This window comes from Pelophylax lessonae (genome assembly GCF_965119305.1).
Source record: "Pelophylax lessonae genome assembly, chromosome: 11".
Taxonomy (NCBI): domain Eukaryota; kingdom Metazoa; phylum Chordata; class Amphibia; order Anura; family Ranidae; genus Pelophylax; species Pelophylax lessonae.
The window spans coordinates 121151660-121165768 of NC_138778.1; the positions used below are offsets into that span (position 1 = coordinate 121151660).

The window sequence follows — 14109 nt, forward strand, 5'->3', positions numbered from 1 at the left end:
CGGATGGTATTCAGCTGACATCCACAATGCCATAGACTTACATTATGTCCGCAAATCATCCGCAAAAAAATAGGATGATTTGCAGACAAGCGGAGCGCCCGTGTGAAAGAGCCCTTACTCAAGTGGATAGCTTTTTAGAAGGTGTTTGACAGGTGGCGATATGTAGCCTCATCACGTCTGTTTAAAGCCTAAAGCACTGCATTGCTACGTGGCTCCATACACTTAATTTCTGCCAAGGCTGTGAAGCAGAGCATCAAGCCCAATGCATGTGTACAGCCCTTAGCAGCTGCATGCCCTTATATAGGTGGGCAGTAAAGCCAAAGCTAAACCACCTGCTTTACAAGCCCCCCCCCCCCCCCCCGACTACATGTGTGAACAAGCCAATAATATCTCTAAGGTTTTGAGTGTTTTAGATCCTGCATAACTGATATCTTGAACTTGCAATACCATAAATCATGATACATAAATAAATAAAGACACAGAAACAAGAGAGTTTTTATTTTACAGATCTTTAAAAATTCAAAAAATTGACAAGCATTTTCCAAGACATGCGTACAAAGTTTAACATGACCTTAAAAAGATTAAAATTATAAAAAAAAAAAAAAAAAAGATTGCACCTTCAATAATACATAAATATTTGTGGTTGGAAAAGAATATAAAGAATATACAGTCATTGGGTGAAGATAGTGTGGATTCAAATAATATGGTCTACAGGGAAATACATATAAAGAAACCTCTTTTTCTATAAACAGAAATATGGTAGTTCCATTGTGAACAGAAGTTCAGGCATACCTGTATGCTTTCTTGAGCCATATACTGTGAACCACAGCAATATAATGATAGGGGAGAGGATGGCAGAATACTATTAACATACTGCATAGAGTTTTCTTCAGTGAAAGTTATGCTGACCAGATAAAATCAGAATGTCTAGTTTTCTATGGATGAATGATTGGGTAACTGATTATTCATGGTTTTAACAGGAGGAAGCTGGAAATACACATTGCTGGCATTATTGGAAACAATAGTGATCAATCAGTTTCCTCACTTGCCCACTTTTCCTTCAATTAGCTTCAGCCAGCAGTGTTTGCTTAGTCCCCATAGACATCAGATTTTGGCTAGATCTACCTAGACCACACATAGCCTCATGCTTATGGGCACCATTTCACAGTAGGTTAAAAAAGGTTTTAAAAGTGAACCTGTTTTAAGTCTAAATCTTATAAACCAAAAGCTTTATTCGGGACTAAGCTGCATAAACTATTGTCATTTTATCATTTGTACATCCAGCACAGCCCAGGATCTCCTAATGCTTATGATCTCAGTAGTCCACGTAATAATGCCCAGTGTTTCCAATAGGCTGCCCAGGCTCCAAGCATTGAACTGTAGAATAGGTAACACCCTCCTATGTTGGTATTTTATTCTCCATTATGAGAAAGCTGATGGCATTGCAGAGACGCCTTAGGCTGAAATTGAGGATTAGAGTAAAATAATCCCACCCCTATCTTGTGCTCCTCTTCTCATAAAGATGTTCGCTTGCATGTTCTAGTTTTAACATGGGTTCACATTAAAGTATAATTTTAAAACCTAGTTCAACATGTTGCCCAAACATGTACATACACAACAGTGCCACCTAAAGGCAAAACCTAGAATTACAGTTTTATACAGCAAGCGCACGCAAGGTGTAGCCACACATTGATGACCTTACTCTATATGTGTTTATTGCAGCTGGCTAAATGACAGCCACTGCCTATTGACACACCCCTCTAACAAATTTCACCTAATTAAGCTCATTGGGGTGTGGCCATAGGTAGGGACTATCATTTAGCCAGACAAGTCCAGTAAACATATATGGAGTGAGGTCATCGGTGTGTGGCTTCTCCTTGTTTGCTGTGTAGCTGGGAGACAGGAAAAGCTCCTGGAAACTGGCACCTGACAGGCTGCAGACCAGAGCATTGATTGCAATTTTTATAATTTCAATAGGAAAACAGTAATTGTTGGCGCTCATACAGAGTGGATGGTGGTTGGATGATTGCAATAGTTCCAACTACCAAATGATTCCCCCCTTGCCTGAAGAAGCATTAAGGCCCACTGCACGTCTCATAGCGACTTATTAAATTCTTTATAGCATATACAGCAGACATACTCCAAATGGACCCCTTTGATTCTCTGTGCTGCTGGCTTCTGTCTAACAGGCAGAAATGGCCTCTCAGAAGTCAGCAGAGTAAAGTACACATTGGGGCGGATTTACAAAAACCAAAGCAATGCTGGACCACTTACCCATAGTCACTCTTTAACCTAGAAAAAGGGACTCTGTCTAGGGTGCTATATACAGCTTTACTACTTTTCTTCCAGTTTCTGAAAATCCAACCTTAGCAGGCTGCTACAGTGGTAAGCTGGCTTTTAACAAAAAGCAGGGATGAGTTTAAGATGCTGCCAGGCATATTTATGGACCATGGTAACATGACATCACTCTGGAAAAAGCAGTAAAAATGTAACATATGGAAGGTCGCTAAAATATACTAACAATTAACGTCTCTTGTTTGGTCTGCTAAGTGTTTTGTTGTATCTGTTTAATAAGTGCAAAAAAATACCCGTTTGATTTGGCCAGAAATCATGTGAGCGGTTAACTTCCTGTGCTTTCTGCCTGTGCACAAGGAGGAGTTCTAGAAATGAAGAGGGATGAGGAGAGATTTTAAAAAGTAAGGTATGGGCACACTTTACTTCTGGCACATCAAAAGTTATTTTTATTTACTTGCAGAAAGTCCCAAGAGATAAAATATGGGGGACATGTGCATGTAATCCAGAGATGCACTAAATATTTTTTACCTTGACATAGCCTTTAGATTTTATATCAGCTCCAGCAAAAAAGGCAAAGACTCATGTATTCAAAAAGGATACTAAAGTTCTGCACCACACCCCGAGGGCAGTACTAGCAACTAGTGTAGACTAATAATTCTCAGTTGTGTAACAGGACCATAAGACATGCAGCTTTCAATTCTGTACCTTTGAGATCAATAGACTATTGGCAGTAAAACACAACCTAGTCGATTCTCTCCCCAAACCCAATATTTATATGGTAAAGCAGATGGAAAGTGTAATTCATAGGAATAAAGATCTTCGACTGGTCCTGATAAAAATGACAGAATCAAGCAATAATGATCTAACTTCCATGGACAATAAGTACATAGGAAGGCTGGGAAGAGTAGTTTGAGTTTAAATTAGTCTGAAGACCCTTTTAAGAGTCAAAATTATGATCACACTCCAAAAAACATTTAGTGCCTCAGGGCAGCAGTCAATGCTACAGAGACTATAGAAAAGAAAACGAATTTGGCCAAGTGAGACAGTGTAACTAGAATAATGAAGTGACTAGGACATGACCTAGGAGTTCTTGAGTAAGGATTTTTTGTACCCATTAGGGATGCTTGTTAATACCTTCCAGCCTCCCAAACTGATAAAACACTTTTAATGTGTCCAGCAGGAGACCAGTACAGATAGATACAGCTAAGATGGTGGATGTGTGGCAATACACTGATTTGCTGGAAACTGAGACAAGGCCTGATCACATGGGGGAAGATGCGCAGTCAGAAGTCAGTTCCATCTCAAAAGTGACACTATCTGTGGAGGAAAAGGATGATGAATATAGTAAGAGCAGATCAACAGTCATTAACTACTGTCATTACTAGCTCATTACTGCTCAGATCTTGTGTCTCTATCCAACTACATTAAAATAAGTTGGTGCATATATATGGACTTTATTTAGGAAGGCAAAGAGTTCATTCAGCAAATATTACTCCAGCTATACTAAGCTTTGTATTTTGATATTAAATATGGTCATCTCTTTTTAAAAATAACTTTATAGAGGTTCTTTTAGTTAAAATATTAAAAAAGACTCACCAAAAGCACTCCCAGAACAGGCCTCAGCGCCATCTGGAGGAAACTGCATCAACGAATCCAAGGTGCGAGGAGACATGGGCAAGTCTATGGTGTTGCTACATGTTGTCCTATTAAAGTAAAGAAGACAAAGCTAATAGAGGGCTTGGTAAATTTGCTTTAAAACTAGGAGCCAGCTAAAAAAAAGTTAAGAGCCATTTTTTTTTTTTAAGCAAAGCTTTATTTTCTTTTCAGAGTATAAAATGGCATAATAAAATAAAAGCTATACATTACTTTTACTTATCCTGCAGGTCCCATGAGGCAGGCAATTATAAACAATTTATGGCTTTTATTTAAATGTACCGTATTTAAAAACCAGACAGTTGGCTCATTCAGTTACAATGCTACTGAATGAAACAGCTTTCTCACTAGGTAATTTCAAGGGCTATCAAATAATATTATCGCAACCTAGGAAGCGTAAACTTTCAGTAAAAAAAACACTAAAATTAATTTTAGGGCACAAAAACGCAATAGATTACCCAATTTTTGAATAATGTATAAAAGATAAGGTTGCACCAAGTAAATAGATATCGAACATGTCAAACCTTAAATTTGCCTGTGCCCATGAAATGGCGACAAACTATATATTTTCTATAAGCTATGCTTATGTAACAATATGGACAATGGACAATATGTAACATGTATCGCAATTGACGTTTCCATGGGTAGGTGCCCCATTGCGTGCGTTTAAGTTTGTACATGGATATATGTGGAGGGCCTTAAAAGGTGTTTTTTTTATTCTTGGGGGAGATTTCATGTGCTTGGGTGTAACTTATATTTTTAACAATTAAAAAATAAAAATGTTTTACTTAAACTTTTTTAATGAGACATGCAGGGTCTTTTAGACCCTGCATGTCCTACTTGTGCTCCACTGAATGTAATGCAGTGCAGATTGCACTGCAATACATTCTTTCCCAGCCATGCTGGTTGGGGACACAGTCAATGGGGATGTTCTAAACATCGCTTCCAGGTCAGGAACAAGATGGAGAGGAGAGCAGACGTATGTCCACTCTCCTCCCTCCCCTCCACCCTGTGGAGCCCGCTATGCCGGTCCCAGGCTCGCAGATGGGTAAGTGGAGCCAAAGATGCATAGCAGGAAGGGGTGGGGGTACTTTTCACGTGTGTGGAAGCAATGGGGCAACGGCGGCGCTGCCTGAATGCTTCCACCTGACAAGTCAGCCCTACTGCTTGCCCGCAACAGGGCTAACATAGAAAAAAAAAAACTACCTGCATGCTGCCTGGAACTTGAGTCGGGTGATACAAATTGTGCATCCCTGCAACAGTGAATGGGCTAACAAAAGCCCAGGATTTGTCGAGCCCTGAGTTAATGAACATATTTTATAAACAAAAAGCAGGGATTAGAAACAAACTTGGTTTCTGCATCTAAACTGCAAAAAAAATTGGACTTTTGTATTACCCATAAAATCCATTTCTTTGATGTTCATTGACGGACACAGCTCTTCATCTTCTTGACCCTAGGGTTATACTGCCCCCTACAGGAGTACTAGGCAGAGAAAAAGCTTGAACACGCCTATGGGGCATACTCTCACTTCCTGCTATAGGTATTCAGTTTTGTAACAAGCAGTGTCAGAAGGAAAAAACCCAACTCCATAGGGGGGCGGGTGCTGTGTCCGTCAATGAACATCAGAGAAATGGATTTTACGGTAAGACAAAAATGCCATTTTCTCTTTCGTGCGTTGACAGAGAGCTCTTCATCCTCTTGACAGTAGGGATGTCCCAACGCAGTGTCAAATATCAGGGGTGGAAACAGCAAAAAAAAGAAGAAAAAAAAAAAAACTTCCCCAAGGCTAAACATAGCCAACCAAGTAACTTGGAGCTCAACTGTTAACAAATGGAGCTCAACTGAAAAAAAAAAAAAAAAAAAAAAAAAAACACCCTCAAAAGGGGACAAGCCCTCTAAAAAGCAGCCTGCAAAATTTTGCAGCCAAAAGAAGCTTTCGCAGATGCCAACACATCCACTTTATAAAACTTTGTGAATGTGGGTACAGAGGACCAAGTAGCCGCCTGCAAACCTGCATCACTGACGACGAAAAGGCCCAGGAGGCACTAAGCGCCCGAGTAGAGTGCGTCTTGACAAGGAAAGGAGGAACCTGACCCTTAATAGAATAAGCCTGAACAACAGTCTGTGCGATTTATCTGGAAATGGTCCCAGCAGAAGCAGCCAGCCCCTTGCGAGGTCCATCTGTGAGGACAAATGATGAGTGATTTCCCAAAAGATTCTGTAGCTGCCAGATACACCCTTATTGCCCGAACCACATCCAGGGAGTGCAAGGCAACTTCATTAGGATGCTTAGGCTTGGGACACAGGGAGGGCAACACAATGTCTTCATTCAGATGAAAGTCAGACGACCTTCGGAAGGAACGACGGACATGGACGCAGAACCACCTTATCCCTGTGAACTACTAGGTAAGGTGAACAATTTGACAACGCTGCCAGTTCAGACACCCTGCGCACCGAAGTAATGGTCACCCAAAAGGCCCCTTCTTAGACAACGTAAGCAGGGGAATGTCTTGAATATTTTCAAAGGGAGGCTTCTGGAGAACTGACAACACAAAATTGAGGTCCCACGGCGGCGATGGAGACTGCACTGGAGGAACCAAGCGTCTCACGCCCTGGAGAAAAGTAGGCACCAAGGAGTGTGTGGCCAATGGGCGTTGAAAGAAAACCACCAAGGCCAAGACCTGACCCTTGATGGTACTCAAGACCAGGCGCTGCAGAACCCCTCATTTGAGGAAAGCCAAGATCCGAGCAACCGAAGAGGAACAAGGGTGAACCCGGAGGGATTCACACCACCCAAAGTACGTCTTCCACGTATGATGGTTGATCTTCCTAGAAGTAGATTTTCTAGCTTTCAACAGCATAGGAATCACCGAGTCTGACAACCCTGTCCTTCTGCACCTGGCTTTCAACAGCCAAGCCGTCAAAGCCAGCGACTGTAAAGCAGGATGGAAGATTGGTCCTTGGGACAGCAGATCTTCCCTGAGAGGGAGTCTCCAAGGAGCATCGGTGACCAGCCGTACCAGTTTGGCGTACCAAGACCGGCAAGGCCAGTCTGGAGTCACTAGGATGACTGGAATCTCTACCTTGATCCTGCGTAGTAGTCTCGGCAGAAGCTGGAGAGGAGGAAAGGCATAAATCAGACGATACTGACTCAAGGAGCAACTAAAGAGTCTGTAGCGACAGCTAGATGATCCTGAGACCGTGCCACAAACCCCGGAACCTTCCTGTTGAGGGCGAGAGGCCAACAGATCCACCTCTGGAGTACCCCACTGGAGACACAACTGATGGAACACCTCCAGATGAAGAGACCCTTCTCCCTGGTCTAACGCCTGTCAACTGAGATAGTCCACTTGCCAATTTTCCACCCCTGGAATGTGCACAGCAGAGGGCTGGAACAAATCTTTCTGCCCACCTTAGAATGCTGGCTACTTCCTGAACCGCCAGGATACTTCTTGTGCCCCCTTGGTGATTGACATCCGCACCGGACACCCCTGAAGACGACTTGTCCAATGATCCAGACAAAGTCTGATCGCTCAGAGCTCCAGTACATTGATCGATATTCTGTACTCTTGCTGAGACCAGACCCCCTGAGCACAATCTGTGCCGAGGAGGCCTCCCAACCTGGACAGGTGCATGCAAATCTGAAGATGCAACCATCTGCTGGTCAGAAAAAGCTGAATAGCCTCCTGCAGCGTTTGAAGTTTCTACCAAGGAAGAAACACTGTGGCTGAGGACGAGTCCAGAGTCAGACCCAGATAGACTAGGCTTGTGGACAGAACCAGGGCAGATTTCTGAAAATTCAGAATCCAAACAAACTCCCTCAGAATTTGCAGAGTACTCTCCAAGTTGTCCAAACAAGGTGGACAAAGACTACGCTTGTAAAAGCAGATCATCCAGGTAACCCAGTACCACAACCCCCCACTGACGCAGTAATGCTCGAACCGGGACCAACACTTTTGTAAAGACCAGGAGCGGAAGCGAGACAAAAGGGTAACGCCACAAATTGATAATGCTCCTCACCCGCGGCAAAGCGGAGGAAATGCTGATAGGCAACACATATTGGGATGTAAAGGTAGGCATCCCTGATGTCCATGGAGGTGAGGTAATCTCCCTGATGTAGGGACGCCACCACCGTGCGCATGGACTCCATGCGGAACTTCTGTACCTGCACAATGTGGTTTAGCACCTTACCCTCCTCCTGGGAACTGTAAACAGGTTTTAGTAAAAATATTGAAAACATTCCGACTTTGGAGCCAGAAGAATAACCTCTTGAAGTAACAAATCTTGCACCGCCCCATAGAGATCCTTTAAGCGATCTGTGGATAAGTGCAGGTTGGAAGGGAAGAAAAGATCATTTCCGGAGGATATGGTCAAAACTCAATCTCTTAGCAGGAGCAAATTACTTAGTGGACCCACTTGTCCTGGATCAGGGAGGTCCAAGGATCCGGAAAGCAGCTAAATTCCCCCCGCCCCAAATATGGGTGAGGGCTTTTTATCTGCAGTTCTGGCAGCACCTGCTCGTGGTTTGCCCGACCAGGTCTTTTTGGAACCCCCCGGAGGCCCGAAAAGGCTTGTATCCCTTGTCTTATGCCCCTTAGGGATGAAAAAGTTGCTTATGAGGCAAAAAGGAGGGTTCCCCCCTGCGACGGGACTCTTTACTCTTAGAAGCATGAGGAAGAAGAGTACTCCTCTCCCCAAACCCCCCCCCGTGAGGCCCTTGATGATGTCATCCAAGGAAGTTCTAAACCGGCGATCACCCACGAATGGAACCAGCATTTCAGACAAATAGTGCGCCGCAAGACCACAGCTGAGACAGACAGTCTAGAAAGCAGGCGAGCAGCATCCAAAGAGGTGCCACAGACAAACTCTAGCCCTTGGACCAACTGATCCGCCAACACCACCAAAGCAGGGAGGAGCAGCTTCTCCTCCAGGTCCCGGCGTAAAAGCTTAGCCCACTCAGTTTGCGATACCAGGGCAATAGTAAATACCAGCCTAATCGTCGAACCAGCCACAGCCACATATGGCGGGCCAGAGCCTCTGCCCTCTTATTAGCTAGACCTGTAAAGGCCGGGGACTCCTCAATTGGAATGAAGGTAGCTCAATTTGACCTGGAAACCAGTGAGTCCACTAGAGATCGAACCGTCCACCTGTAACAGTTAATTCTCAAAAGGATACCGCAAGCAAAAACGCTTAGCAACTACTGCGGTTTGGACAACCCCAATGTTTTGTGACAATGTTGTCAAGGTAAGCGGAAAGAGGAACACCCTTGCAGCTTTACTCTGATGCGACATTAGCCGCAACCTCCAGTTTTAAAGTTTCACGCACTGACAAACAATGCATCCACCAGCACCTATTTAAGCGTGGCTAGAGGACCAGAGGAATCATCCTCACTATCTGAGCACCCAGGGTGCATGGACGCAGACCCAGTAGGATTGCTATATACTAAGCTCACACCGAAAAACAATCAGGGGAGGCCGCTGACCTCTTTGCAATCCCGCAAAGAGGACGCCGGCCAAGGGCCCACAATGGATCACCTATCAGACCCTGCAAAAAAAAAAAAAAAAGAAGAAAAGAAAAAAAAACCAAGGCGGGTGGTCGCCTTCTGAGAGGACATATCCCCCTTAAAAGGGGGCCACCCACCGTGGAAGCGCAGGCAGGGCACACTCACTAAAACAGGGCATGTCCCACACAATAATGGTGGCTGTAGTTAAAAAAAAAAAAATAATTAAGCCTCCCACTGCGCTTCCCCTTCCAAGGGAAGTGTCAAGCTAACCACATGGCCTAGCAGGACGCAACCTAAATTTTTGTGGAGGCCTAGCTGCAAATGCACGGATCCTCAGCCTGGCAGGTGCCCAAAAGAAGAATGGGGGCTTCAGCTACACACACTGAGACTCAACAGCATGGCCTAGTAAGCTGCGGCCTAAATTTTTTAAGGCGCCCAGCCGCCAGCCCCAGTGGAGCCAACCACCCAGGGGCAGCGGAGGGAAAGGCGGATGCCCAAACGTGAGGCAGTGGCATCAGCCACCCTCACAGGGGCCGCCTCACAGTTTTCAGTGAGTAAGCTGCAAAGCCATGGTCTAAATTTATGGCCGGATGGGGCTAGTTCCTCGATATCCTTTGAGAACTGGTGCCCAAAACTGAACTGCATATTTCAGATGATGTCTTACTAATGATTTGTACAGGGGCAAAATGATCTCTCTCGAGTCCATCCCTATCTTAAAGCGGAGTTCCGGCCTATTTTGCAACTTTAGTGATTCCTAGAGTGCTCGCTATGCTGATCAACAATTGGGCAAGGTGGGCCCCTACCTTATTTTCAGGGCATTTTTGATAGTACTTAACCCCCCCCCCCCCCCCCCGTGGCCACGGCCACCGACATCACTTCTGCCTTTGCATTGCATCCTGGGAGCTGTTTGTCATCACTCCTAGGAGGCTGGAATCAGGAAGAACTCCCAGTACACTCCCTGGAATCAGGAAGAAGGACACAGCAGATTACACTGCGGCTTCAGATGCCCACATCCAAGATGGCCGTGCCTAGACAGGGTTTTTAAAAGTAAGATTTTGACAAAAATCCAATACTGTACACCTTGTAAGTATGAGAATAGCGGTTCTGTAAAGGGCGATGGATTAGTATTATAGGGGTATTTTTAGTTCGAAAAGGTATTTGAGGCTGGATCTCCGCTTTAATACAAGAAAGAACTTGCTTTGGAAACTGCAGCTTGGCATTGCATGCCACTATTAAACTTATGATCTACCAGAACACCCAGACCCTTCTCTGCTTTGGATTCTCCCCAATTCTACTCCCCCCAGTATATGATGCATGCATATTCTTAGCCCCAAGTGCATAATTTTACATTTCTCAACATTAAACCTCATTTGCTACATAGTTGCCCAATGAAACAGTGCATTGAGTTTGGCTTAAAAGTTGGAATCCTGCAAGTTATTCCACTGAAAAAATTGGTGTCATCTGCAAAGACTGAAATTTTACTTTTAATCCCAGACCCTGGGGGGGACAGCTACTTACCACACCAGGAACAAAGTGGGCACCACTCCAGACAGGATACCGGTCCACCGTAATGTGGGTGCTGTCGGCCAGGAGGAAACACTGCGGCTCAGGCCAAAGCCAGTCCGTATGCTCCCCGACGAGACATTTAACTCGCAGACCAGCCCCCGTCCAGTGGGGCTATGTCGCCGCCGACCTAGCGTGGAGCTGCGGTCTGCATGCGCTCGCTGGCTAGACTGGGGGTCCCTAAGGATCTAGAATATCCAGTTCATCGCCCAGTCCAGCACTTGATTGTAGCTCTCACTGGAACAAAATAATAAAGAGTAAAAAATTCCATGTAAAAGAAAAAAATTGCCAGGACCAGAGATCCCAGCAAGGAACTAGGTCCTTACTCCTGACTAAGCAGAAAAAAAGCTCAATACCTATAGCAGGAAGTGGGAGTATACCCTGAGGAACTGCCCCATTAGGCGTGTTCAAGCTTTTTCTCTGATTAATGTCCTACTCCTGTAGGAGGCAGTATAAACCTACGGTCAAGAAGATGAAGAGCTGTGTCCGTCAATGAACGAAAGGGAAAAATCATATTTCTTCATCAATTTAGGCCATTCTGTATTCTGCTACATGCTTTTGGTAAACAAAAAAATCCCAATAAGTGTATATTGATTGGTTTGAGCAAAAGTTATAGCGTCTACAAACTTTGGGATATAATTTTTGGAAATTTTATTTTTTTACTAGTAATGGCGGCGATCAGCAATTTTTTGCGGGACTACGACATTGCGGCGAACATATCTGATACTAAGTGACACTTTTTGGGAACCAGTGGCACCAATACAGTGATCAGTGCTAAAAAAAAAAAATGCAATGTTACTGTACTAATGACATTAGTAGGTAAGGGGTTATCCTCAGGGGTGATCAAAGGGTTAAATATGTTCCCTGGGAGTGCTTGCTAACTGTGTGGGGGATGCTTTGACTGGAGGAAGACCGAGATTTGTGTTCCTGCTTAGCAGAAACACAAGATCTCTATTTTCCCCTCTGACAGAACAGCGATCAGCTGCTGATTGGCTCCCACTGAGTCCAATCACAGCTGGAGCAGGTCGCCAGTGGCACGCATGTGCAACAGATGTACAGGTACGTGATTTCACGCTGAAGGGCGGCCCTGCTGCAGTATATACACGTGGTCCAATCACGAAGTGGACATTAGGTTAGGTCTAGAAGCCAGTAAGCATTTTTACCACCTAGGGTAATATGCATCCAATGACACTAAAAAGGGCTCAAAAGGAATTCTGTGGTACTATAAATTTTTAGGCACATTGGCTACAAGATTGTATTTGTTCATCACTGATAGAGGTATATATCACGCATTTCTCCATAATGGAAATGGGTATGTAATTATAAGAACCAAAAGCCAATACTTACGGTGTTACACAAATAAACTTTGTCTTCAGATATGGGGCAGTGCCTACATGAAAGAAAAATAAAGCTGTAATATTTTAAAGCATTTTACTAGAAAAGCTTTGTAAATAGGATAAACTATTAAATGATCCCAGATCCTACATATTAGTCTGTCCAGACAATTGAGATTAAAGTGGAACTTTACCCATAACTTTATGGAAAAAAAATATCGTTCTCCAGCAAGGAACATACACATCTATAATTATGCTACCAAAATTTGTGTTTGTTGTAAATTACCCCCAGCATTGCTATTTTTTCTTCTTGCTGAAGGCTGCCATTTTGCTGAAGCCCAGCGATTTACCAGTTTCAGAAACCGTTACATTCCTGGAATGCTGGGATTGTTGTCACATCTGCTTGTGTCCTCAACCAAACTGTCAAACCATCAAGTGGCTGGTGTCATTACTGATCACATGTGCAGCATCATGGCAGTTGCAGATCAAACACAAGCAGCTTCCTTGGCTGTAAAGGATAGGATGGTTTACTTCCGCTTCAAGTCTCTCAGCGGTTTGGTCTCCACAACTCATCAGTGCCTAAGAATACATAGCAACTGAAAAATGTTAAGAGCATGCTGAGACAGTGTATTACTTGATTGTCCTTGAGTTTAGACACTTATTTTTAATGTTTTGCATAGCTATACCTGCAAAAGGGGCCAGCCTGAAGTGATCTAGCAGAACTTAATTTTCTGACTAAAGTTCCACTTTAACAACTTTGACATAGGTCTCTGGATGGGGTATACATTTCAGAATGGAGAGAGTACTACTACCTGGGTCAGTGGGCTCGGGATGTTCCTGGCTCTCTGGGCGGCAGTACTTGCTGAAGGCTTCTTCTTTGGGGATGTCAGGATACAGGTATACCAGAGGGGATACCAGAATGTTGGTGGCATCCATAATTTTGTAACCCATGATGATTTCAGCAAAGGACATGTTGTTCAGCTGCTGCTTAGTATATGGCTCTACTGACTGGATCTGTGTCTTACCTGGGTGTGAAAACATGAATATAAAGAGGCAGGCAATTGTACACAAAAAATTTGTAAATGTAAAGCTATCTCAAAAGTTTTCTTACCACTGATATCTTTCTCCACCCAGGTGAAGGTAATGCCACCCTCCTTGCTGCTCTCACTGAACCGCAGCAGGAATGTCCCAGGAGGTTTGGTGCTGAGAATGGCTCGTTCACGCTCTTTGCTGATGAAGCCCATTATATATCTGCAAAGGACACATATCTTAAGGTACAGGATTTCAAAGTATATGATAATACTGTGAATCAATCAAGAAAACATTTCCAGTTGCTATATTGTTGCAAGTCCACAGAGAGGCAGCAATTGTGTGAGTTCAAACTCTGCCTCACAATCACCCTTCTCTCCAATTGCATGAAATACATGCCGACAATATTCACTTTGGAAAAAACGTTTTTTCAGTTTTTGATCTTTAGAAAGTAGTCTAAATATATACAATATAACTACATATACAATATAAATACAGTGCCAGGACCACAACCACTTTTATCTTACAGAGAATCGTACACTGTATATAAAAATACCAGGGTTATGGCAGCCAGCTGCTGCCATACACGCGGTATATAACTTCAAACTAATAGCGTATATACTATAAATACAGTGGGCGGTCCGGAAGTGGTTAATGCTGCTCGCTCTCCTCATGCAGGGTGACTTATCCTGTGCCCATCCTCCTGTAGTTTTCTGCAGGCAGCCTGTAGT

The 14109-nt window shown here is 43.8% G+C and overlaps 1 protein-coding gene across 1 annotated transcript in view; it reads right to left on the reverse strand.

Annotated features, from left to right (window-relative positions):
* Positions 1-3319: 3319 nt before the first annotated feature.
* The window catches only part of STAT3 (signal transducer and activator of transcription 3), a 159857-nt gene continuing 149067 nt past the window's right edge, over positions 3320-14109 (reverse strand). The window contains exons 20-24 of the mRNA XM_082271450.1: positions 13461-13600; positions 13159-13374; positions 12363-12405; positions 3892-3998; positions 3320-3612 (exon numbers count right to left, since the gene is read on the reverse strand). Of these exons, the coding sequence (XP_082127576.1) occupies positions 3557-3612; positions 3892-3998; positions 12363-12405; positions 13159-13374; positions 13461-13600 (562 nt within the window). The 3' untranslated portion in view covers positions 3320-3556. The remainder of the gene's footprint in view (positions 3613-3891; positions 3999-12362; positions 12406-13158; positions 13375-13460; positions 13601-14109) is intronic.